Source organism: Aplidium turbinatum, chromosome 3, assembly GCF_918807975.1.
Source record: "Aplidium turbinatum chromosome 3, kaAplTurb1.1, whole genome shotgun sequence".
NCBI lineage: Eukaryota > Metazoa > Chordata > Ascidiacea > Aplousobranchia > Polyclinidae > Aplidium > Aplidium turbinatum.
In genome coordinates this window covers 39,305,735-39,327,265 of record NC_137474.1, presented here as the reverse complement: position 1 = coordinate 39,327,265, position 21,531 = coordinate 39,305,735, and the positions used below count along the sequence as shown (strand labels likewise).

Below are 21,531 nucleotides of genomic sequence, written 5' to 3'. Positions count from 1 at the left end.
GACGCTCGATCGAGTGCTGGCTCGATACTGCTCAAGAGGATGCAAATGTGTCTTTGGCAGGACATTCAACATCATGCCTGCTGAAGGTGAACACGAAAATCGACTTCATTGCTTTCCTGTCCGCATTATCTAAATCTTCAAATATCCGACATAAGACCTAGATACGATAAAGTTAAAGATCAGAATGTAACTATAGAAAAATGACCGAGAGTGAAAATTTTGTAAAAAGGACAACGCGGGCTGTCTTGAAAATTCAAACCGGGCAATTAAAGACCAGTATTTAAACCAAATGGTTTGAGCTCATAACAAAAAACAATATATGCAAAACATAGCAGAGGTCTAGAAAAAGGTAGAAGCGACAAAACGCGAACGCTACAACGTGCTATTAAGCTCGTGAGGTCTCTCGTGCGGCTTTAAATAGCTGAGTTTGGAAGTAACGGCAATCTCAGTCGCTACGGAGTTTTGTGCCATTGCTGCACGGAATTAATTTTGCTCGCGAAGTTGCTTTTCATTGGTGTGACTTCAGGGGGTTGTATATGGGTCACTGGGTAGTCTTACTTAGCGAAAGGGTTAGACTAAAGGTGTCAGGTAACAAACATGAGTAGTAAGAATTTTTGTTTTTGATAAAATTTTAAAATCTACCGTCTACCTCGTAAAATTTATAGTTTTTACTATGCTTTTTGCAACTCTCTGAGTAGGCTACTCAAGTAATTTAGCAATACCGTACTTATTGACTTACTGAGCATATACTGTATTTTAATACGCAGTGTGGAGGTCGATTCATCGACATTGAAAAAGCGTTTATTTAATCCTGCATTCTTTTGCAAGGAGCTGAACTTTGAAGTCCCATTCAACAATGGCGACTTTCCAATTTATTATTTTCTTGCTCTTTATTTATGCGGCTGTCACGCCCTGTAGCCTCGCAGAAGAACCTCTTAAAGCCGACGACTATTATAACCTTGAAGAGCTTATGGAATACTCTTCTAGAGAAGACTTGGTGCCCGGCAGAAACGAAGAAAAATCGAGCTCAAAATACAAACTGGTGTCAACATTATACATCACAATTGCTGTTATTGGTTTACTAGCAAACTGCACCGTTTTTTTCGTCATCTTCTGTGGAAATGAAATAAGTAAGTTCATTAATTCAATTTATTTTTCCGACTATGTTGTAACGATACCTTGATTTAAATTTATATACGTAATATGTTATAGTTTTTAATTTCTGATACTATTATGTTCTGCAACCGCTAACAAGGACCTTGCAAATCATATGCGCAAAACTGCGTTTTGTCATGTGAGCTATTGAGTTGCAGTTTTTGCATTGTAAGTTATAATGTCATAACGTTTTTGATTAAATAATAAATTTTCTAACTCGGCTGAATCTGTTCTGATCCATGCTATACTAACAAGTGTTTTTTTACCCCAATACCCCCACTGTTTTTTTTACCCCATCAGACAGAAGTGGAGACAAAATAGTCTACTTCGGGATAAAATTTGACAGACAATTTGCTTTGTAAAAATGTTTGCAACGGATTCGGTTGCCACACTTATCACTTATTTAAATGATCATTTACTTGGAGTTGTAGGTTACTTTCGGCACTTCATTTGTGGCTGCTAATTTTTAAAGTGATTGTGTTTGCTGTTACCTACAAACTGACGTTACAGTGAAATTATCATATATTCTAGTTAGGATGAGTAGGCAACCAAATTTGAGAATCATAGCTGATATAATCTAAAAAAAAAATTAATCCTTAAAAGTGTTATTCAATGGTTTATTTTTTGCAATACCCGAGCGCATGTTTGCCGATGTTAAAGATTAAGCACGACCGGAGTTACGGTTGAAAATTTTTGTGGTTGGTGCCACCAACAATACGGCATATGGCTGTTAGTACCAGGCAGTATTGGTACTAAAGGTTTGTCCCTGAGGAGCAAGAGAAAACGTGGACCCACTGACTAGGACACGTTTCGTTTTGACGGGATTGTTTTGTCGTATCGTTTTCTAAAACTCAACAAATCATATTTGATCAAAATAAAAAATTGTCTTTCATTGACAGGCAAGACAGTCACTGCAATATATGTCGCCCACTTGGCTTTTGCAGACAGCATATTCCTGATTGCTTTAGTTTTCTTTGCCAAGCAGCAGATGGATCACGAATGGCAATTTGGACCAGGTATGGCGTATATCCTACCATAGCAAGCGTTTACAACCTTATATGCATCATTGAGATTGAAAATGCTACTTTTTAATTCAAAAGTTAGCCTACACATGAACGAAATTTACTAAAAGCGGTAAAAATCTACATTTTTAATTGAAAAATGCCTCAAGTTTGCTTTTTTATAAGATCATATGACGATATATCATGCCACGCCCACAAGAGATTACAATTACATGTAAGATGCAATCCATCACAGCAATACCACCATGATAACAATTTTGTTATTATAAGTTTATAAATTATTCACAACAATCGATCATAAACAAATCAAAAAGAAAAATACCAAAACATATAGTTGAAGTTTTTCATCAATATCCTGGTTTATTTGCCAATTTCTTTATTATTTATTCTTTCTATTTATCGATCAATGTCCCCAGCGCTAGCTTTTCTTCATCTGACATACAAAGGACCAAACAATTTATTTTTACCCTTGGCAAGAGAAATAATATTGTCCCGCAGACGTTGAATCAATGTAAAAATGAAGGACTTTGTTGTCTGGGATCATTTTGCAACAAGAGTAAACGTAATTGTTTAGAGCTACAGTAGTAGTCAATTTTCGACTAAGTCAAAAACACAATAAATTTTCGATGGTGAGTGAGACGGTCCGCTTAGGGTTGACTACCAGAAAGAAAATCAGTCTTTTTGAAAGGATTCAACATTGAATCAATGTAAACAGGATCTGATTTGTTGGCTAAGTTACATCATAATACGTGACAATTTCCCTGGACTCCATACATGCAGTTACGCTGCAAATTACAATCAAATATCTGTATTCTGTAAACACAAAGTGCGGTGAAGCTCGTTCAGGTAGGTTTTACTCCAGTTCCACTGGTGAAGCCCACGCCTGTAATATGGCACGAATAAGATCTTATCTGCTGCAGATAGTATTCGAACAATTTTAATTACTTGTAACCGTATAGCTTGCATGCAACACCTGGAATAACGATAAATGGCTAAAATTTATAGAAGAGTTTTATCGTTTTTGAAAAATATACTGAGCAACCTTTAAAATTTCATTATTCAACATTTAAAAACAAATTAAGGGCATTCTGATCAGCATTACTTGCATGGTTCACAGTAAGACCATTGTCTCTGGTCTACATAAAGAAAATAATGGTTTTCCTATATTTCACTTGACTTCATTTTCTTACAGGAAGCCTAGTCTGAAATTCAGAATTAATTCAATTATCACTAGAATTCTCAAGAGCTGTATTGATTAAACCCAAACTAAATATAAAATTTTCTAAAAATACTCAATTAAATCAAAAATCTATTAATCACTTAGTTGGCATGTTTTTTCTTTGTACAAGCTGTGACCATTAGGTTTATGTGCAAGCACTTTCAATGCCATCGATTGAAGTTAGCGTTTAATATTTTTATTTGAACAAGTACGTGCTTAGTCGCCTACAGTCTTGATGGAACATGCTTTCATATTGGCGATCATATTTTCAGCTGCCTGCATCATTTGCCAAACCATCAAGTTGCTAAATTATTATGCCGGAATTTTCTTTCTGACTGCCATGAGTGTAGATCGATACATTGCTGTGGCTTATGGCACTAAAGCAAGCAAAGTAAGACAAGTTTTTATTATTTGTAACATGAGCTCCAATAGTAAGTTTTTGTACAAAAAAATCTTTGGTATAACGTTTTTAAAATTGCGCTAAACCTGATAGGCCTAATGTGTTCACAATTTCTAGACATAGAAAATCGAAAAAGTAGAAAGGTGTTTAAAAACCTTTTTGAACGTAACTCTCAATAAACCATAACTGGGTTTTTATTTCGCAGCTTCGGTCTAAGAAACGAACTCTGGTCGCATGTTTTATTGTGTGGCTGGCCTCGTTTGCCATGGCTTTTCCAGCAATTCTCTTCTCTGGTACAAATGGTGTTCCAAACAATGAGCTCTGCATTCTAATGTACCCTGGCTTCGAGAAGCTGAACAAGAGTGACTTGGAACTAGAGTACCGGTACGTAGTCTAAAAAACACAAAATCCTGATGCATTAGAAACTTGATTACTGAGGATTTATAGTACAGTGTGGTCTGACACAACGCATTATTGGCTCAAAGCTCATTTGATATAAAACAACTCCAAGAAAACGCTCTTTTGAGACTCAGACTTTAAAAGTAAATGTTAGACTTGGGCATATTTTCAAATTCGCTCTTTACATAGACAGATGAGTTTGTTTTCGTTTTTAGATCATATCAATATAAAATGCATGTCAAAAAGGAGCAATCTTTGTCATCAAAAGATGTATCTTATTTTCTGAGATTAAAAAATTATAACAACCGTTTTCAGACTTTCAGAAGATTTCTTTCCAGAAAATATGACCGAAGATTACAAAAGTACGATTTCTAAATTTGTGATGATTGACAACTACAATGCATCAGCCAATGATGACGATTTCGAATTATACGAAACCTTCGATAACGACAGTTACTCTCCTGAAAATAACGAAACAAGCCCCTGGATTTGCAAACGTCACAATGAACCCACTGCCTATTACATCATGGAAATTATGAAATTCATCTTGGGATTTGTAATTCCATTTCTTGTCATCAGTACGTTCACGATACTCTAATTCTAGTAGACTGTAACTTTCTGAATAGTAGACAACAATAACTCATTGGGTAGCTTAGACTTACATCCAAACTGTATTGTGCCCACTAACATATATAATCATATTTCGTATGATTTTTTTTTTTGTGAAATTCTTCAAATGATAAATTGGTTTGCACCAGCTCCCTAACGTGATACTTAAAATGTCAAATAATCTTAACATTGTCAGTTTAATTTCTTTTTTTAGCTGTTTGCTACGGACTTATTATAAAGCGCTTGCGGAAATCAGAAAAACGACTCGCTAATGGCACCGGGAAGCGAACCCACAACATGCGGAAGCGAGTGACTCGAATGGTGTCAGCTCTGGTGATTTGCTTTGTGATCTGTTGGCTGCCTCATCACATTTTCACATTAGCTCAGTTCAAAGGTAAAAAAATGTAAAAATAATTGGTAAAATAAAAATAAATAAATTTGTTCACCAGTCAAACATTTTTGTAAGAGTGTGACATGAACCCTGCATCAAGGTTCTGTGCTCTGTCTGTTAATGTGTTATCCAGGTAACCATGATCTGATCTAGCTTCATGAAGAAGTCAATTGTGCCTGACTGACGAAACGTCGGAATAAATGCTAATTGTCACTTGCAACACCTTGTGATATTTTAGTTTATTTTAAACCAAAACTGCATTTTTAAAAAATACTTTGTTTTACTTTTTTATTGGTATGGACCTACCTCTAGGCCTATCATGTAAAAGCTCCATAACGACTTTAATTAGAAAAGCGTTTCTCAACCTTTTTCAACTTTAAAAACTCTGTCAACAAGCAATAATTTGTTGTATTTCCATGGATTTAGCACTTTCAAGCACCTCTTAGAGTTGATTTCAGCAATCTCAAAAGTGCTATTTCCGGTTTGGAACGCTGTTCTATAATGCTGATTAAAAGCATTTTGTTAGATATAGATTAACATAGGCTAATGTTGTTTTCATATCGTTTTGATGGCACAAGTTGTGATAAATAACGTGCGTATTAGTATAAATAATTAATTGTTTTGCAACGTCATTTACTGAAAACCTAAATACTGTAGAAAATTACTTCAAACATGATCTGCGGTGTACTTAGATCTATAAGCTACCCTAGTCTACTTCATAAAAAAGAAAAATTGATTAGAAAAAAACAGGATTTTGGTCATAATATGTATATGAGTTACAAGAAACTAGTCAAGGCTATCTTGCCCTTAATTATCTTTATTTCACAAAGAGAAGGCAACCACGTGCAATAAGCAATGCTTGGCAATCTTGTAAAGGGAATCAGGCGATGGTAATACGACCCCGCTAATCAGAGTTTCATTCTTATCAGTTGATTACTAAAGAACAAACTGTTGAAAAACCAGCACTTCGTAATCTAAATGTTGTTTATTTAAATTACCTAATTTTTTAAAATAAATAATTTCATTTTTTGGTAGACCTTATAATCCTATACCATACTTTCTTTAACGGGCATTTAGCTTCTTTAGAGGCCGATCGTCAATTGTGAAATCATAAAAATCCGAGATATTGATTAACTTTGTTACTTTTTCGTTTTAAACTACTCTAGCTAGACTGATCTAGTGGTTAATATATAAATTATTTTATTCAATTTCAAGTTGTAAGTTTCCATTTTGTTTCCTGTACGCTTTGGAAGTGATGAGATCTGTAATTTCAATTGTTATTTTAGTTTTCTAACCACTTATTTTTGCTGCTACAATTACTGGCCTATTTGCTAACTTGTGCTGTAGTTTAAAAACGGTTTTAAGTTTGTTGGAAAGTTCTCAGGCGTTCTTCAGCCGCTAATACTGCAAACGCAAATTTATAGGTTTTAATCTCACACATTCCGTATGCTATGGGATTGAAATTTTTGTTGCCGTATTTGGCTACGCGAACTCTGCGTTCAACCCCATCTTGTATACTTTCCTTGGTCACAATTTTCATGGAAGATTAGCGGGCAGCTTCAACAAAGCTAAAAGACGAATGGGTTGGATAACCCTACCAGTAAGCAAACCTCCACTCAAGAGCCATCAGCAAAGTCAAAAGGTGAATAAGAATATTTTTATTATATTTGCTTGATTAAAAATAAAAAGCGACACTGAAGTAAGTGTATGTTTGACACATTTCTATGCTGGTAATTAGAAAATGATACCAGGCGCGGGGCTAAGTTCTTATGCATCAAATGTGTCATATTTGACGGTAAAGAAAAGTAGATTCTATGGATTCTATTTAAATAAATTTAACTGAAGGTGTTCCCGCTGCTGAAGATGTTCCCGCTGCTCGCAGATTGAAATCGATTTTTACCTGTTTATGATTGAAATGACTCGTGTGCCATTAAATTCGTTTGTAATACAAGACATGTAAGGGAGTCATTCGTATCAAGCATTGTTGTAGGTTTGTCACCTGTCAAGAGATATTTCATTTTCTTTACTAGATCGGTCAAATATTTTATTTCTTTTGTCAGAATCGATGTTCTCCAAAAGGGTTAGCAAACCGGGGGTCTTCCGATCCAAAAGAGAGTGAAAAACTCACCATTTGTCGTGTAGAAAACAATGCAACAAAGATCACAGAAAATCAAAGAATGCTTGATGAAAAATCCGAAACTGTTGCAGAAACAAAACTATTGTAAAAAGTTTATATTTTAAAATACAAAAAATATGATGAAATTGGATTGAAGTGATGTTTTACGCTGGTATCACCACCAAGTTGATTGTCGGGATTTTATTCTTCTTTTCTCTTGTTTGAATTGTTTTGAATAGCAATGAACGGAAAAAGAATGCTGTGCAGTTGTACGTTATTACTGAAGATGAAACAAACAAGCTTTGGAAAAGATCACTGAACCAGAAGTTAATTTAATCATTTCGGACCCTTGAATTAAATTTATAACGTCTTCTAACCATTCAGAAATCACACCAGCACCTCGGTACTAGTGATCACTTGGCTTTGTGTTGATACAACGTAAAAATGGTTATATTCTATCAGTGGATGCATTATTACACAGTGCATAAAAAAGAAACAAACAAAATATTTTTTGATGATCGTACATTAGAAAAAGTTTTCTTCTGTTTCTTTTAACTCCTTTTAACATAAGCAAAAAGAAAATGCAGCTTGCATTAATGATAGGCTTTGTTTTTGGACGTAGCTTTATCTACGGCACTTTTTGCCACCCGTGTTGCCGGAACCGAAATTCTGCTCTAATTTGACAAAACTTTAAAGACGTTGAAGACAAAAATTTGTGATTTTAGGGAATTGTGAAATCCTGAACAGAGAGCAAATCTAACCAACGGAATTTTTTCAGATTTGAAAATTACTTTAATCTTGGAACAACATTTTTTTTATCTGGCAACACTGTCACAATTCAAGGCTTCTTGATCACACACCTTGTCGAAAAGCGTCGTAAAGATAACCAGTTTTTTTGCTGCGTTCTACTTGCCATCGGTTTGACTGTAACCTACCTTTTCCAATGATGCAATTTTGTTGTGATGGTCAGAAATAAAAACAAACTGAACTGAAGATGTTCAGCGTCATTATCTCGACTCAATCTTGACATTACTGCTATATTTAAAAAAAAGCGGTGGTTACCACACAAATCCTTGTTTGTTGCAGTTCATTTTATGGATGTTCTTAGCCATGTTGTTTGCTGTTTATGCAAGTCAATTTTGCATGGTAGGTCATAAACAGCTCAGTAAATAGTTTGTATGTTTAATTACACACTACACCACATTTATTTGTTTATATTTTATTTATCTTTTTTCATTTCTAAAACCGTATTTGTTGATTTTTCACTACCGATTTTTGTGCTTAGACTAGAACTTGAAAACTTTTATTGTCCCGCCGTCAATGCTCAGCTTCGAATGAAATGTCATACTTACACGATATGTCATTCAAGTATTCCATTCAAAGTAGCAGACTGCATTGTTTTGTTTGTCGTATCCAGGCTTACACCCGGTGGTTGAAGATTTAGATTAAGTGGACGGGAAGGCAAGGAAGCCAATCTTCGTGTCCACTTTCAGACATGCCTTTAACTGTCTTTCCAAAGACACACCCGCATGCTCTTGAGCGGTGTCGAACAGGCGCCCTTTCGATTGCCATTCTAGGGCGCTCACCACTTGGTAGGCTATGTGGTAACTGAAGCAGAACTAAAAACAGGTTTCTCACAATATAGCCTAAGTTTCAATTTTTATTTTGTTTCTTGTTCTTTATCGTTTGACGTCACTACAGAAGTTTATATTTCTATTCTCATCTTTTGAATTAAAGTATCAAATCGGTGGTTTTCAGCAACATGAAGCAACTGGTTTTTGTTTGATGCCAGTAAGTGATTCAAAAACGCTTTTATTTTGAGAATGCAATGTAATTTTACACACAATAAGGTAACAAAAATAATGAGTGTGACGTTGCTTTTATAGAAAGTAAAACTTTTCAAAACCGATAACGTGTGAACTCGCACTGTAGGATATATTTAGCAATTAATTTCATGTTTCAAACTATTGTTTGCAGAATTTAACAACTGTTCAACTTCAGATAAAGAAGTTAAGCTAGGTTAGGTAAAAAGTAATTTAGTACTGTATTTCAAATGCTTGACAAGGGCTAGACTTGCAGCCGACAACGTTCGCAGTTTTTGTTTTTATTTTGCGTGCCAACTGTCGTGGTGTTACTTAGTTTTGTTTGCTTATGGGTCAGCAAAGTAATCTATTTACCGAAATTGTATTATTATGGAACTCGAAGGATTGAATGCATCAACAGCGTATCTATTAAGCGGTCGATTAAGCTAACCGTCTGACTAGATATTAGGAAAGCAGTTTGCGCAAAGTTCATCCGTAGATCAATAATTAGCGATTCCAATCAGTGGATTATAGTTGGTGCACAAGAAAAAAAGTAGTCGGCGAAACAATTTGCTTAATCAGCAGACTTGTTTAATGAGCAAATAATCCACTGTAGCTACATCCAACCCTAAACTTTGAACAAACTTGTAATATAAAAATCCTCAATATCCTGAGAGACGATTTAGTAAAATGACCGTCTTTCATGTTTTGAATAGGCCTATGACAGAAATGTTCCCATTATTGTGCAAAACCAACGTGTCAATGTTGCCAATTTTTCTTGAAAGAAATTACTTTTAACACAGTTGAGATACAAGTAAGTTGAAAAATGATTGAAAGCAAGTTTTGTTTACGAAAATCTTCTGAGCAAAATTACAAATAAAATAAAAATTCCGCTATTCCTATTCAACCTGTATCTAGGCTAGTACAGAATCGAAACACAGTGAGGGAAAATAAAAGTTACAAATTATACGCAGTAGCGGTTCCAGGAGGGGCACTTGGTCCCGTGCCCCTAAAATAAAAAAACAAGTAGCCTAACTTTTTTCGTTGTGCACGATTTTTTCACTCGTTTTGCTCGCTCAATGGCATTTTATCATGTTTGTTTTTTTGAAACACTGGTAGCCTAATCCCAAAATTTTTTTTTCTTAATTCTGCTGCTGATTGTAGATAATAATAATAGGCTAGCCCTAGCCTACTTTAAAGAAAGAATAATAGGCTACAGCACGGTAGCCTAATAGTAGTTTTGTGGCCTAGGCTATATTAGGACGAATAAAAATAGCTTTGGTTTTCAAAACAACAGTCATACAAAATTTACTTTGTTTTATCCTTTAAAAGAGTATCTTTGGAAGGATGCAAAGTGAAATTGGCTTGTTGAAAAAAAGTTTGCAAATGTTTTACAACATCACAGAAAGACTAATGTCTTTTGTAGGGTGTACAACTGTACATTTTGCCGGATGACAGTTGAAGTGTTTGCAGAATATATGAACAAAACTGCAAGTTTTTCAATAAGAGTGACACTTCCAGTTTGTTTTTCCTGACTAGTTGCAGCTTTCACCTGACAAACATATCAGGTCCGTCACTTTTGGTGTCTCTGTCTAGCATGATTCTGGTACATTCAGTCTGATTGGAGTGAGACCGGCTCATGCATTCAGTACGGTCAATCTGCAAACAAACACAATGACGAATTTGACTGCAAAACCGAACAACAAAAGAAACTGTTCCTAGAAGGTTTGCAAATCACGAGCATGATTATATACGCTATTGGAAGTCGATGAATCCTTTGCGCATGAAATCATCTTTGCTTTGTTTGTGCGTTCTAGACCTACGTGGAGTAAATACCAAACATCCGATATTGTTGACCAGTCGCGAGAACTGATTGCATCTTCTGCGACAACTTGCTTTCTCAAGCCATACTGTTTTGATGGCTGCTGATGATGACCACCGAACGCGTATCTTCAGATTTGTGCTTTAGGGGAACTAAATGAAGCTGCATACTAACCAATGTTTTGACGCAGATAACTACAACGTACCCTTGTTGTGCGGAACTTTATTTCGACATGCTACGTCCTGGGGAAAGGGGGGGCATTCTTATATTTTAAAAACGTTTCTCGAGCGTGTTTAAAAATTGTAAGACTTTAAATTTGTTCATCCAATTTAGAACATGTAAATCCTGTAATAGCCTACTCGTGTTGCAACGATATAAAGATATGTGCGATCCACTACATTCCAGGTAAAAAATGCGTTTTTTTCATATTCCATTGGACGTCTACCAATTTTGCTTGCTGTCATTAGCTTGCTACCATTTGCTTGTTGCACACCTTTTAGCTGTTTTTGTTTCGCAGCAACAAAACATCGCTTTTGAAGCAAAATCGCAGATTTGTAAACGACACCGTCTATGAAACAATTTAATCAATTGTTAGCGGGGTGACGTTTTGCTATAGCGTAAACAGATAAAGAATAAATTGTGAAGAAAAAACTAGTTTCTTACATTTTCCCAAAACCGCAAAAGTTTTTTCAGCAAAAAGTTCATCTGTTGGTTTATTTTCTCGTTATTGGGCTTAGCGGACTTCAATAACAAAAGCATGCCAATGACTTTATAATTCTTTTCCAGATAAAGTGATGACGCCTTGTCTAATAGAAACATATTTATCACACGCATATGACAACGAGAGTGATGATGGGAAGTATGCACTGCAGTGCACTTTGTGTATATTGTTTTCACCAAAACAATGCGATTATGGAATCATATTTGCTCGTCACAATGATATTATGTGACGCGATTGCGGCGATTTATCAAGGAAGTTTGTTGAAAGCTGAAATCACCACAACAAATGTTACAAACGAAAACAATTCTGTCCGCTTTTTAAAGTTGGCTTTCAAGTTTAAAACATGTTATGGTTTAATTGGAATTTTGACCGTTAAGAATTAAAAAATGTCTCATGATTTGGCTATGTAGATTTTCACAGTAGTGTAAATGATACCTTTAAAATGCGAGTAAAACGTAGAGGTTTTGAATAATATGTTTTGAATAAGCCCACCATCACTGCATAGCAGTGTTACACCTTACAAAAGCTTCCAGATCAAATCTGTTATCGAACAGCATGAACCAAGAAACACTCATTAAACCTTTTTATGCTTTTTTATATTTTTTTACATCAAACCTTTGTAGTGTGAAACACTCCTTCTAATTTTTCAGCAACTACGCTTGCTTTGCACTTTCAAAACTAAAACTTCACTGCTTCACGATGACTTTTTGATTTTTATGGAACGACACAGCTGTTTTGAATTAAGTAATGTGTGCTAAAACTAAAGACCAACTCGTTGGAACGCCTGGGCAATCTTACAAAAAAAAATACAGAACAAAATGCGAATACCAAACGTATGCTTAGATAACTGTGCAGTGCTATACATTGAGGAAAGGAAACTCTTGCCACAAAAATTTTCTTTGAAAGTTTTGCCTGAAGACGACTTTCTAAAATAATCTAATCGATTGCCACCAGGGAGTGTGAATAATAAATTTAAGTAATAAGTATCGGACAACACTTTGACTCATTTTATTACCTGTTCAGATTCATAGTTCCAGGCTGTTTTCTGTTCCTTCTTCTTGTGCAAGTCTAATAAAGGGATCCCGTATTTTGTTTTCTTTCCTGACTGGCCATATTTTGAACTTCGATCGTTGGAGCTATCGCCTTCGCATCCAGATGATTGTTTACTTGTCCGACGGAAGCCGACCATGTTTCCTATCTTTTTGGTGAGAGAGATATTCTGTAAATTTAATAAAATTTTCTTTTAACATTTTATTCAAAAAAAGCTTGTAAAAAACAACCAAAGTCTCCCAATTTATCTTGAATCAAGGAAAGGATGATGTATCAACGCAACAAGGTGTTCTTAAAATCATGTAAAGGGTGATGTATCAACGCAACAAGGTGTTCTTAAAATCAAGTAAAGGATGATGCATCAACGCAAAAAGGTGTTCCTAAAACTTTAACAACCAGCGGAAACTTCCCTCTGAAATTTCAGCGACCGGGTTTGCGTCAGTGGTTCAAAGCCTCCAGCTACAAGTATGCGAAACTGTTAGAATTAAGCTCTCAAAGACGCCTTCTAAGTTCAAAGTTAAGCATTCCTTCAATCAAAATAGCTCCCTTCATTGTCAAAGTTTTTTCTCGAACTTAAATGGAAATTTATACTTAGTAAACGAAAAAGCAAGACAACTAAAATGGACATGTTACCCAATACCCAATGATACAAATTTTCACCGAATTGGTTTTACAAGTGATCAATAGCACTTACCCCATGATCACTGTTACTTCGGGTAATATGACCGCTGCCTGATGCAATGCTGGCACGTCGTAATTTACGTTTTGTATGATTGATGCTTTCGCGAAGTCGTTGCTTGAAATTGTGACCCATAAACGTATACAAGATTGGGTTTACAGCTGAGTTAGCAAATCCCAATGCAATGAAAAATTGCTCCATGGCATCACAAGTAGTAACCATCACGTTTAAACCTGAAACAGGGTGTACATAACAACATCCTGTTTGTGTTCTGCGGTTCAATAGACAAGGCAAGAAGATCGATAACTTTGATGCTGCTTCTGCTTCACTTGATTTTTAAACACATTTTTGAATTGGAGTGTCACGACTTTGGTGAATAAATTGGACCGATATGGTTAGCGAAGCCGTTGACATAGCTATAAAAAACGAAATTTTAGGCGTCAAAAGCAAATCTTAGGGGGTAAACATTTTAATGTTGGAAATAAAGAGTTTGTTTGAAAATATATCTACTGAATCAGCTGAATGCAGCCAAAAATTTATGAAACGTCATTCAACATGTGATACGATGCCACTTAAACGTTGTAATAAGATTAAAATACTTTTTTGGGGGAGGGTGATCAATAAAATTTTGTGAGCGATTGCTCCCTCAAGGCTCTACGTGGCTACGTCCCTAAACGACACACCGATATGGTTAGCGAAACATAACACACCGGCCGTGCTAGTGAGTGCTTAGCTTAGCGCAGCTAGCCAGGTAAGCTTCCATATTTTTACGATCACCATGTTTAATATACTCATAATGAAGCATTATTGTATGAAGACTGAATTATCACCACTAATTTAAAAACGCGTGTTGGTTTTACTTTCGTTATTGTAATACAACACTTCCTGGCGTGTGTCAGACAAACAACCTATTCAAACTGGCTCTTCTTGGAGTACAAAGTATTGTTCGTATATAGTTATCGATAAAATTGATTTTAAGTTATGAATAATATTTTCCTTTGATCTATAAAATCGTGTTGCTGAGTTTTAATATTTTAAACGTGTATTTAATCATCGTGGAAGTGTTGCTTTATAACCAGGTGTCTCGCATTATGTTTATCAATGTTTCAAATCCTCACCCTTAATTTTCGCTAAGAGGAATATGTGATACGGCAGCCAACAAATAGCAAAACAGATGACCAATGCTGCTACCATACGGGTGACTCTCTTCCTCATGTTCATGGTCCGCTTTCCAGTCATGCTCGCAATCTTTTCCTCGGAAGTTCGTAGACGCAGCAAGATAAGGATGTAGCTTATTGCTGAAAACAACAACTAATGGTGAATAACATCTTTTAGTGTTTTTAGGGGACAGGTTTAAAAATGAAAACAGAACTTAACCGTTGGACACGGATGCTGCATGAGCAGAAAAGCTGGAATGCTCTTTCTGTGCAAATTAACTTGATAGTTTGAAATCGTCGTCACTTGAAGTGAGCTGATAAAGGAATCTACATTTTTTCAAAGGTAACGAACGTTAAGAAGAAACTAATGTTCATTTGTTGTAGGACAATTCTTGCAGTTTGCACATTAATGAGATTTGTTTAGCAAAAAAGACTTGAAAGCTAGTCAAACCAAGCAAGTTAATTCGCTGTTACATATTTAAACTTACTGATGACTAGAAAAGGTAGGAGGAATCCCATCACAAAGTTAGCAATCAACCAACTGGTGTATGCCGCATATGAACTGTCATGGGTACATTTGAAATCATCAGCATGATTGTTCATCAGTTTCTCCAATTCTTCATCAATTTCTGCTGCTGCTGTATCATTACCTTTTGTTGATCCAGAGCCTGAGCATTTTCATTGTTCATCAGTTGAAGTCATAGAATATAGGTAGTTTAATATAAACTTTAAACTGGAAACAGGTATTTTCGTACTAAATTCATGTTCAGCAAACGTTTCGAAAACTCTAATGTCTTCATCTTCAGTGCTATAAATGCAGGTATTTTCGGAATCTTTCATTTTCTAAATTCTGATTGGTGGTGGTCTTGTTTAGTATGCAAAGGGACTCTACAGCACTAATTGGGTAAAAACAAATAAACTAACTTATTAGGCCTACCAGAAGAACCTAAGTACTCCCCAGTGCCAGAGTATTCATATGACGATGACATTTCCTCAAGATATTCCTCAAATTCTTCTTCCCTAAAAAGTACAAACAAACAACCTAAGGAGAAGCGATTATAAAAATCTGAACTTTACAATATATGTGAGTGCTTGCAACGTATGCCAGTGCTGTGGCTGCAAGTTTTTGAAAAAAAAATCAGGCAAAAACGGTTGTTTAAATTAAAATTTACATCATTATCGGTTATTACCTTACAAACTTTCATAGCATTGATTGGTACATTTTATAAAATGAAAACTAGTGAATTTTAAGTCTTATAAAATGATTTTGGGAAGAAATGAAATAGATTTAAGTTCAACAATTGTATTGACTGTTTGTTTTTGCTTTTAGGGATGTAAATAAAATATTTAAATACTGTATGTCAACCATAGTGGTGCGGTACTGTTGAGCCCAGCCTAATGGGCGAAACACGTGTCTATCGCTGAGTTCCTGCTACACTCGACTGCCGAGAAACACATGTTTTTGGAAAAGTCTTGATGGCTAGTGTGGAGGCTACACCGGTATGGTTAGCAAAACACAATGCTCGCTGTTCTATAGTGAGTAGTCAGGTAGTGCTGACGCCAGGAAGATCGTTCCTTTTCAACAATATCTTAGGTTGCCCAATCAAGTTTGTCTGGGAGCAAAAACAGAATCAACAATTAAAAATGAAAATTCGTTCGTTAAAGGTTTGATTCAGTAAACAGAGAGGCAAGGAAGCTCATCTTCGTTTCCTCCTTCAGCCGTAGTTTCAAGTGTTTAGCCAAAGACTCAACCCCATGCTTTTCAGCGGTATCGAACCCGCACCCTTTTCAGCGTCGAGCCAGGGTTCTCACTACTCGGCTATATGAAGAAATTGAAGTTTGGTTTCTCTGCCTCCCAATTTTTTAATACCGAGTTTTGACGTAGGGCTGTGTGGTCTCTGACAACTAGGCTACTGTTTTTGTTATGTGATGATACTTACACGTAAAGAAACACAAAGGTATCGTTATCATTGAAAGCCTGGTATCCTGGAAACTGCAGCCTGCAAAATTTCGTTCCTGAAATATCTTCAATTCTCGAATAATATGCGATAGGAACAGCCATGATGACGGACAATAGCCAGACTATAGCAGATACAATGATGGTTCTCATTGTGGTGCGCAGCTGCAAGATAAAACATTATCTGTGTTTACACTTACTCATTTTTTACTTGTAAACAAACCATTGCTAATAAAGGCATACAAACTATCAATGCAATGAAAAGGTATTTTACAAAAGTTGCAGAGTAAACTGAGAAATGAATGTGAAATAACTACACTGTGTCATTGCTGCTATGTTATCCTTGTTACATTATTAGAGGCTTTTTTACTGATTACAAGAAAAAATACGAGGAAAAAATTCATATCATGATTAACACACCCACAGTGTGTCTGAAGCCATGTACTGAAGAAGGCAAACAATGCAAAAACATACAGCTATCTATACTACGAAGTAGCTTAACATTGCATAAAAAAAAGCAACAGCATAAAAAAGTATATGGACTTTCTGATATTATTTAATCAGGAGTTTTCACATTTTTTGACATGCACACAACCAGGAAAATTCCAGTCCAAGTTACCAAAAGCTGCGTTTTTTTAAGTCGTTTTATTGTCGCTAAACGTACAAACCTAAAGGAAATCACTTATTTTAAATACTAGACTTTGAACACTAGGAAAATTATGGAAAGACGTTACATTTTTCAATAGAACCACCGTACATTGCCGTGTATTGTAGAAAATGTTAGATATTAAACCTTACTTAGTTAGTACCAATGCTAGTTATCCGCTCAGATTTTGTAGGCCAGTTTTTATGGACAATTTGTATTAACAAGCCCATTACTACCTACATTTCGGCAAAATGCTAGCAACAAGGAGACTAAGCAACATATACCGTATAGATATTCTTTGCACCGGTGATAGTGCATTTTGCACCAAACCCATTCGTCTTTTTGTGTAATTCAGTTTAACACGGAAACTACTGTAAATCTTCTGCCTTCCGTTTTAAATACACTCGCATGGCCATTGCATTTTTTGTTTTAAGCGTTGTTGCAATGATGATTTAATATAAAGTGAGCTTTTGCTTTTGTTTTATAGCAGGCTAAATCCGTTATAACTTGGATGGTAACTCAAATCCGGGATCATTTTAGTTTCAAGCCTACAACAGTTCGGCTGTCAGAGTAACAAATCAACACCTTACAACAAAACAGATGACAGAATAACGTCAAAAAGGGCTGCCAAACCGGATACAGGCTGCTGCAACAGCATGATGAAACCTTCCTTGCTCACGTATAGGAATCCAATATGTGTCACGGGTTAGTGGAAAAAGTGTTGTTTACAGGTTACATTATTGAATTGACAACAACTCGTATTCGAAACAACAAAATGCTTTCATAAATTGAGAAAAAAAAATTTTTTGGTGCTTTTTTTGTTGTTGTTTTGTGATATTTAACATGTTTTCAAACAAATCATATCAAATTTCGTCAAGGACTTTTAATCGTAGTCTAATATTGCACTTTATCGGGTAAACAATACAGAGTATACGTAGTAAAGATACAAGTGGCTTTATTTTTATTACGATATTTTTGATTCAAACTTATAACAAAGCTATCATAATCAAAGTCAGAACTATACCTTGAACTGACTATACTGCGCAAAACCCACTGTGCAACCAGGTCAACCACGAACCAATTAACAACCGATTAAAAATACAACAACAAAAGAAGTAGACCTCCCACTGCTATTCATTGGAACTGCTTTTGTTGGATACAATATAAAAAAGAATTATATAATTGACGACCCGTTTTGTAACATTTACCTGATGAGCTCTGCTACTATAAGCGACCGCCACGTACCGGTCAACACTCATAGCGGTTAAGAAGAAAATTCCGGCATAGTAATTCAGGAACTTGATGCCTTGGCAAATGACGCATGTAGCTGAAATAACAAAGATTTAGTCAAAATATTTGCAATTAAATACTATCGTTAATGCTGCTTTTTACTGTTAACTCACCAAAACAAATATCTGTTATATTGAACTTACAGCAACCTGCGATGATGACTTACAAGAACAGTCTTAAACTAAATAGTAGCAAATTAAAAAGGAAGTGATTCTATTTGGGGGTTCTTAAGTAAAAAGAGAATTGTAAGACATGCTTAATTACCCACACTCATGTGTCACCACGACTCTGTTTCTATGTGTGTATGTGAAGATAGGCATTCGAAACGGGTGAGTTCCCTTGAGAATCTATTAATGTCTCTAATCATGTTCATTCATTCTCGAAGTTGCACTGTGGACGAGTACATGCTAGAGTCACCCTATGATATTTCATACTATTGCTGTAGTTGAACGTGATTCAACAAAAGTAACTGCATGCTTATCTTGCATTTCATTTTTGTTTTGGTCAGTGCACTAGTTTATTTTGCATGTTTCCAATGGAGTACGTAGTCACATTTTGCAAATTATTTTTCTAGGCACAAGTGTAGCTACCTGCGGACTAGGGAAATTGCTGCAAAGCAGTGTTCCCAAATAGCTTATATTCGCATTCCAAAACATGTTGTTGGTATAATGCTGAAGATCATCAAAATCAAAAAAAATTCTCTTGCTACTGTTTCACTCATGTCAAACTGTCAAGGAAGTAATTTGACTACGGTGCTGTCAGATATAAGCGAGCGCATACGTTTGAAAAGGAAGAGCATGTAAAGATTGTTTGAGCCATTATAAAACTGACCACCAAATGCATTACATTTCGGTATGCTTCCATGAAAAGCGATTAAATTCAGTTCAATTAAGGAATTGAATTTAAAATTTTTCAAAGCTGTTTGAACAGTATTTGCTATATGTTTGCCTGCAGAAACCAAGCAAATTTTTTTGATACTTGTTTTAATAAAAATGTTGTCCCTTGAGCGAAAACGTTTCTGTGTCCGGTCGATTATACAAATTCATAAAATGTAAACTTTTTTTTGACAAAAACAGCTTTGTTCTACCTCAAAATTGGTTTACATTTCTTAAAATGATTCAGCAACATAAACTTTTGAAACAAATTTATAAAAAACACCTTGACCACTATTTTATGTAAAATTAACCACTGATTTCGATCGAGTAACTCTTTCAAGTATTTGTAGCTATTATAAGTCCAAAACGTTACCTGCTCCAAACGACCAACTTCCCGTTACTTTCTGCATGCCAAAGATTGGGAGAGAAAACAAGAAGATGCTGTCCGCAAAAGCAAGCTGCACGACGTATATAGCTGTCACAGTCTTACCTGATAACACAATAGACTTTAAGATAAGTCAAACATAAATCAATTTTTTGACAGTAATACTTTCTCTGACACTGTAAGTCCAGGTTATCAGTGAAGAAAAGTCATTTTTATCTTTTACACCTTTATAGTGGGTTTAACACAGTGATTTGATTATTTTTGGATTGATCCGATGAAGCTCTAACCTAGCCTGTTAAGTGCGCATTGCGACAATAGTCGATTGTGGTACCTCAGCCTTTCATGGCGCATTTAATTTTGCTTTGTGCTTTTCACCTTTGTCTGTACTCGTTATAACAGTGTTTTAAGAAACCGAGGCCCCTTGCCCCTTGTTTCTAATGACAATTGCAGATTGACAGAAGTAATGCAGAAATAACGCAATTACATCAGAAAACAATAGTCCAATATAGACTTCTCGGAAATAGTCAAACAGACGAAACGAAGTTAAAACTACAAAACAAAAAACATTAGCGCTGAGGACTCCCCAACATTCTATGAAGTAATAATGCGACAAAAAAGACTGGGAGTTGCCAAATCAAATAGGCTATACGCACAATAAAGCAAGTTCGGAAATGGTAATTAGACCGCCCACGGGCTAGAGAAAATATGTTGTTTGTAATGATCTCAAGTTTAAACCCTTAATCTTATAAAAGTCTACAACGTCGCACCAGTGACCGAGTATTTGTCTATTCTGTTATACTGCACCGAAAGTCATCAATACCAGAGTTGAATAGCAGCACGAAATGAGAACATAATTTTTGTTATAAGTAGCTTATTGCGTTTGTTATGAACATTGCTCAACATTTTGTTTTGACTTCTTCATCAAAAAACTCGTTTGTCAGAAAAAACAAGGTATCCCTGCAACGTTGCAACCTTTTCAGATTTCTTTTGATGGAAGAAAGGTAATAAGCTAATAAGCATTTGTAAATATGCACACATTTCTATTTTGCTTTCTATGCAGTATTTTTCAGATTCGTTTTGCCAATAAACAGATTTTTTGTTGAGGCATTGTTGATACTGAAAAGGGTCGTAGTTGATAGTTGATATGTAGGCCTAGTTACCTCAAAATATAAACAGTTTGATTTTACGCATGTTACACTTTGTAGGTAGCTTTGTCATTTTTTGTTTAAGTTTCTGATTGGCTAAAACAATACTAAAAAGTGTACCGTTAGTACTTTCTTTGAATAAAGCAAATAATTTAATCATTTAAAATTAATATCTTCCATAGTGATGTGTAAGTCAAAATTTTTATAATTTTCAACGCCCAAAAATTGTCGAAAACTTGCTAAAAAATTGGTAACAAAACCTACGTTGTACGGTAAATATACGTAAAGTTTATGTACATACTAATTTCATTTCTTCCGCATATGACAAAGAACACCACTCCGTTGAAAATGAGACCGACAATGGTTATTGTTCCGTATATGGCAGCAAGGGCTGAGTCCATCGGCTTTATGACTCTTCGATCGTGCTCTGGGTCTCTATTTCCATATTCTTCAAACCCGTGGAAGAAGTCTTCATTGTCAAAATCGTATTCTCCTTTGTCTTCATCAAACGGGATCTCTTTTGACCCTCCATAAGGGGAATAATCTTCCACTTCAGTACCAGGTTCCAAATCGTCTTTGCTTTTCTCCGCCAATGCGGCGATAAACATTAGCACAAAAATCAAACACTTTCCACTCATACTGGTTAAATAATGGCTTCTGAAACAAACACGCGTAAACTTTAGCTGCTGCT

The 21,531-nt window shown here is 35.6% G+C and overlaps 2 protein-coding genes across 2 annotated transcripts; one reads left to right on the top strand and one right to left on the bottom strand.

The window, feature by feature from the left end:
* The first annotated feature begins 856 nt into the window (after positions 1-856).
* Positions 857-7,420, top strand: LOC145766799 (kappa-type opioid receptor-like). Its single transcript, XM_082578505.1, has 8 exons — positions 857-1,130; positions 2,055-2,171; positions 3,669-3,787; positions 4,002-4,180; positions 4,511-4,773; positions 5,019-5,198; positions 6,620-6,837; positions 7,256-7,420. Exons 1-8 carry the CDS (start codon positions 857-859, stop codon positions 7,418-7,420), a joined length of 1,515 nt encoding a protein of 504 aa, XP_082434631.1.
* Positions 7,421-10,338: 2,918 nt separating this feature from the next.
* Positions 10,339-21,478, bottom strand: LOC145766798 (kappa-type opioid receptor-like). The gene is made up of 10 exons (XM_082578504.1): positions 21,142-21,478; positions 19,684-19,800; positions 18,354-18,472; positions 16,483-16,664; positions 15,480-15,562; positions 15,031-15,210; positions 14,504-14,683; positions 13,401-13,618; positions 12,672-12,875; positions 10,339-10,772 (listed from the first exon to the last, which is right to left on the bottom strand). The coding sequence occupies exons 1-10, from the start codon at positions 21,476-21,478 to the stop codon at positions 10,662-10,664; spliced, it is 1,731 nt and encodes a 576-aa protein (XP_082434630.1). The 3' UTR covers positions 10,339-10,661.
* Between the last annotated feature and the right edge of the window lie 53 nt (positions 21,479-21,531).

What these genes read in the sequence shown, in the direction of transcription:
- LOC145766799 (XM_082578505.1), top strand. Translation starts at nt 857, where the DNA reads ATGGCGACTTTCCAATTTATTATTTTCTTGCTCTTTATTTATGCGGCT. An exon ending in AATTCCATTTCTTGTCATCA is followed by an intron (nt 4,774 to 5,018) that starts GTACGTTCACGA and finishes TTCTTTTTTTAG; the next exon opens with CTGTTTGCTACGGACTTATT. An exon ending in GCCATCAGCAAAGTCAAAAG is followed by an intron (nt 6,838 to 7,255) that starts GTGAATAAGAAT and finishes TTCTTTTGTCAG; the next exon opens with AATCGATGTTCTCCAAAAGG.
- LOC145766798 (XM_082578504.1), bottom strand. Translation starts at nt 21,478, where the DNA reads ATGAGTGGAAAGTGTTTGATTTTTGTGCTAATGTTTATCGCCGCATTG. An exon ending in ATGCGGAAGAAATGAAATTA is followed by an intron (nt 19,801 to 21,141) that starts GTATGTACATAA and finishes TTGTGTTATCAG; the next exon opens with GTAAGACTGTGACAGCTATA. An exon ending in AAGTTGGTCGTTTGGAGCAG is followed by an intron (nt 18,473 to 19,683) that starts GTAACGTTTTGG and finishes TTGTTATTTCAG; the next exon opens with CTACATGCGTCATTTGCCAA.